We start from the raw sequence: 4,709 nt of genomic DNA, 5'->3' as shown, positions 1-4,709 counted from the left end.
TTTTTTTCTTTTTCTTCACCCCCCCCTGCAACTGCATTTTTTCAGCCCTTCCTAGCAGCTTTATTCAGATTTATTTGGCGTGCTTTGGAGAAAGCCACTATATAATCGGGAGGTCAAAGGCAGACTGAAGAAAGTTAATAATGGCTGCTAATGGTGCTAACAATTCAGGGTGAATCTTGTCAAAAGTTTTGGTTTTTTTCCCCTCTCCCCCACCCTTTTTTTCCTCTCTCCTTTTTTTTTTTTTTTTTTTTTTTTTTTTTTTTTTTTTTTTTTTTCTGGAAGTCTCAGTCTTTTGATTGTGTGTTTCCTGAAAGCAAGACCAATCATTTCAGTTTATTCACTGGCTAAACTCTACTTGATTGGGGACAAGCACACAAACCATCCATTACGATCTGATATATTATCCAAACAATTTAGTGTATTCATGAGGTAACCTAAATGTGGAGGCTGCAAAATTACCCGTAATCAATTGAAACAGCGAGTGCGCGTCCCTCTGTGTGTCTAACAACTACATGTCTCTGTAATAAGGCAGACATTAAATCATTTTAGAGTTGTACTGTTGAGTACCTGATCACTGGGCGCTCTGGGAAGCTGGACAGTCACATTAGGACGCTGGGACTGAGGAAGCCGCTGCTTTTCCAGTGGGATAAAACCCGATCTTCCTTACTCAAGGTGCTTTACAGTTCCCCACCGATCTCACCCTAAGTCGTGCAATATCCAGCATAGACTTCGTCTTCTTCTTCTTCTTCTACTCTTCTATAATTTTTTTGTTATCGTTGTTGGCGCTTTTTTTTTTTTGGTTTTGTTTTGTTTTTATTGCACTACATGTTTGGGAAACAAGACAAAATGGACGTTAGATGCAGTTCAGAGACTGAAGCTAACCGGGTCTCGAAGAACGGACATAAAGAGGGCAAGGAAAGCAAAGGGTCTGAAGGAAATATTTCTACTTCTTTTTTGAAGGATCAGCAAGGGACTTTTTCTGCCTCTGCAGCTACGGAAGGTTGTAATAAAAGTAAATCTAGTTCGGCTGATCCGGACTATTGCAGGAGGATCCTAGTTAGAGGTATGAGTTTGAGGTGTTTGGCGAGGGTGGGGGAAGGTGAGCTGTGCTCACGCCCGGGAGATGGGTTTATTTTGTCGCTTTGCCTCGGGTCTGGTCCCGGCTTGGAAGCCCTTCCTACGGCTCCGGGGATGAGACCCCTCTGCCCGGCCGGGCTTTGCCCTGGAGCCCGCTCCCGCCGCCTTTATCCCGGGGAATTTCCTCCGGCGTCTCGGCGGAAAGTTAAGCCTCGGCGGTTCCTCCCCGGCGCTGCGGAACGGACCGGCCCCGCTTATTGTTGTTTCGTTTTTTTTTTCTCTCGTGCTTTGCAGCTTTCCCGGGGTGCCGGTGGCCGCGGGGAGCCCTCCGGGGCCAGCGTTCCTTCCCTCGGGGGCCGTGGCTGTGCCCCGCGGGCCGGGCGCGCTCCCTCCGCGCCCGCGCATCCCTCCCGCCGCCCCGCGCTCCGCGGCGTGGGGCTGAGGACAGGAGGCCCTCTCGGAGGGCACATGTTCCCTCTGTCCCCTCTCTCTCCGTGCCCGGCAGCCCAGAGGAAAAGGGCTGTTTTAAAACAACCACCAGCCTTAAAAGAAATGGAGGAATGACGAAGGGCTTTTTTTAATTGTTACTTTTTAATAGTTCTACGTTTAATTTCCCTCAATCTTCGTCTCTTCTCCAGGCTAAAATAGCTAAATCATCTTATTCGTACTCCCCCCCCCAAAAAAAAAATTACCTGAAGAAATTTCAGTTTTATTAAGGTGTTTTTTTGGGGGAGGAGGGAGAGAAGAGAATCGGAACAAAATATATGGGAAGCAGGCCTTGGAAGCCAGAATTAATCTTTGCTCCACTGGTTGACCCAGAGAAGGGTCAGATTAAAATGATGTGATTGTCTCTGATTTAAAACGTACCAAGGAGGTAAAATTACGGCAAGTAAAGTTGGGAAGGCTTTAAGGTAACCTGAATCTGGCTCTAGCTTGACAGTCGTGTTAATGAGATTTGTCCCGCTTTCCTTCAGTCGGGGCTACCAGAAAAGTGAGGTTTCTGCGGGCTGGTTGGTGCCTTGGTTTCCATCCCTCCCCCCCTCCTTTTTTTTTTTTTTCCCCTCCTGCTTCTCCTCGTTGCCAAAACCCCAAAGCGGCAGCGGCAGCGGTGCAGGGTGGGCTGGAGGTGTCCCCACGTTGACAGTGGCAAGCAGCCAGGTCGGGGCAGTGCTGCCTCTGCCAGGAAAGCATTTTTCCTTTTTCTTTTTTTTAAATTTTTCCTTCTTTTTGTAAGCATAAGAAACTTGTTATTAAAAAAAAATAATAAGGCTTTATATTTTGGGGGGCGACGGGCTGTGTATGGTGGCTACCATCAAGTCCTAACCCGGAGCTCAAGGGGAACAAAGAGTAGCCCTGCACTTCAGGCACAAAGCCTGGCCTGGAGGATCTCTCCCCCCAGCTTACCAAAGGGGCCGTGGGTGATGCCGCAGTGTCGTACTGTGAGTGCAATATATTCAAAGTAATTTTTAAATGGGCTGAGGGGATTAATTATAGAGCCCGGGGCCCCCATCGCCCCCTCCTTCCTTCTCTGTTGTGGGTTTTTTTTCCTTCCTTGGGTGTAGTGGCCAGGTGCAGTGCCACAGTCGCGGGGACACTGCTCCATCCCGACTCGTGTCTCGGTCCTGAAGGCGCTGGGGACGGCTCTTTCCTTTGGAAAAATTAGGAAGTATAAAAAGAGGGGAAAAAAAACAGAGGAGGGTTGCCCGGGTATGAAGCTGACTGCGCCTCTCTTTGCCAGATGCCAAAGGTTCAATCCGAGAGATTATTCTGCCTAAGGGGCTTGATCTGGACCGTCCCAAGCGGACCCGCACCTCCTTCACGGCCGAGCAGCTCTACCGCCTGGAGATGGAGTTTCAGCGCTGCCAGTACGTCGTGGGGCGGGAGCGCACCGAGCTCGCCCGCCAGCTCAATCTCTCCGAGACTCAGGTAGCGCCTGAAGGCAAGGGAGCCCCGGCTGCCCTGCCCTGCCCTGCCCTGCCCTGCTCCGCGGGACTCCCAGGCCCGGCCATCTCCGCGCCCCGCGGGCCCCAAGGCCGGGGCCCTGCGCGCCTCCCCCGCGGGGCGAGGGGCGAGACAGCCCCCGAGGTGCCCACGCGTGTCCGGTCGGGGGGGACCCGCCGGAGGGATGGAGCTGAGGGGCTCGTGGCTGAGGCGTCTGGCAAGGGAACTCCTAATTGTGTGTGTCCCCAACAGTGTGTGTCCCCAAATGTGTATGTGTCCCCAGCTGTGTCCGTCTAGGGAAGGGGAGCTGCTGCCCAAGAGGGTCCCTCGTGTCCCCGCACGGCAGACCCAGTGGGTTCTCCCCGTGGGCGAGGTGGCCCGGCCCGAGGGCATCGGAGGGAGCTTGGCCACGAAGTGGAACTCCCGGGAGAGGCTCCCCCAGCTCCGGCCCGGGGGGATCCTCTCCGGCCCCGCCGAGGCCCGGTGTGCCCGGCTGCGGGGAGCCGGCCGAGGAGATTCGCTGCTGTGAGGGGAGGCCGAGACGCTCCCAGCCCGCAGCGAGCGGGACGCAGGCGCTCAAACCCTCAGGGACAGCGAGCACCTTCCCCCGGGGCTGCCGGGTTACAGACGTGCGGCCTGAGCTGTCCTGGCTATGAGAGATCCGGGGATGGGGCTGAGGTTTGGGCCTTGAGTCCTTGAATCGCCCCTCCACCCTCCAAGGCAGAAAGGCCCGGGCCGACAGGCCTAAAACTCGCCTAAAACTGCGTGAGAGCACAGGCAAACATCCAAAAAGTCGAAACTTCTTATAGCCGGTTTCGTATTTCCGCAAAACATCATATAACAGTAAATTCCCGACACGTTAATTAGCTTTTTTCTTTCCTTGCCGGATAGGAATGACAAGTTCAACAGCTCGTAGGTTACAGAACCTGCCATGGGTGGGTTTTGGTTTGGTTTGGTTTTGGTTTTGGTTTTGGTTGTTGTTTTTTGAGTGACTCCCAGTATTCCTTTTTAAAGGTGAATATTATTTAAAATTATTTAGGGGTGTAGAGAGAGTGTCCAGTTTGGAATAGGGAGAAAGAAGCTCATGGTTGCTGTTACCCCCAGGAAGGGCAGTGGGAGCGGGCAGCGGCTGCTGGGAACCGCGGGCGCCCGCGGCTCCGGCCGAGCCGGCTTAGAATAAAGCGGCGGGGAAAGGGCTGGCTCCGTCTCCCAGAGAATTCCCGGCCTGTAGTAAACTAGGACGAAGCGAGAGCTTCTGGTTAAAGATGCAGAACGAAAGGCCCCGGGGTCACCCCGAACCCGGGAACAGACGGAGGGTGTGGGGGTTGCGTCGCTTTGTTGCGTTTTGGAAGCGCTGTCCGTTCCCGAGTGTCTGTGGGCCCTCCCCCGCTGCCTCCCCCCGCCCCGCGGAGCCGCGCCGGGGTCCCGGGGCACCTGCCGGGGGGCGCCGCTCCTCCCGCCCCGCTGACCCTGCCTCTCTCCCCGGCCCGCAGGTCAAGGTCTGGTTCCAGAACCGGCGCACCAAGCAGAAGAAGGACCAGGGCAAGGACTCCGAGCTGCGGTCGGTGGTGTCCGAGACCGCCGCCACCTGCAGCGTCCTGCGGCTGCTGGAGCAAGGCCGGCTGCTCTCCCCGCCGGGGCTGCCCGGGCTGCTGCCGCCCTGTGCCACGGGCGCGCTGGGCTCGGCGCTG

General features: G+C 55.0%; 1 protein-coding gene across 1 annotated transcript in view; it reads left to right on the top strand.

Annotated features, from left to right (window-relative positions):
- Positions 1-271: 271 nt before the first annotated feature.
- VAX1 (ventral anterior homeobox 1) overlaps positions 272-4,709 on the top strand; it is a 5,411-nt gene continuing 973 nt past the window's right edge. Inside the window, exons 1-3 of the mRNA XM_015632477.3 lie at positions 272-1,063; positions 2,816-3,003; positions 4,512-4,703. Coding sequence (XP_015487963.1) covers positions 826-1,063; positions 2,816-3,003; positions 4,512-4,703 — 618 coding nt within the window. The 5' untranslated portion in view covers positions 272-825. The remainder of the gene's footprint in view (positions 1,064-2,815; positions 3,004-4,511; positions 4,704-4,709) is intronic.

This window comes from Parus major, chromosome 6 (assembly GCF_001522545.3).
Source record: "Parus major isolate Abel chromosome 6, Parus_major1.1, whole genome shotgun sequence".
NCBI classification, from domain to species: Eukaryota; Metazoa; Chordata; class Aves; order Passeriformes; family Paridae; genus Parus; species Parus major.
The sequence above is the reverse complement of the archived record's forward strand: the minus strand, read 5'-3'. Positions and strand labels throughout refer to the sequence as shown.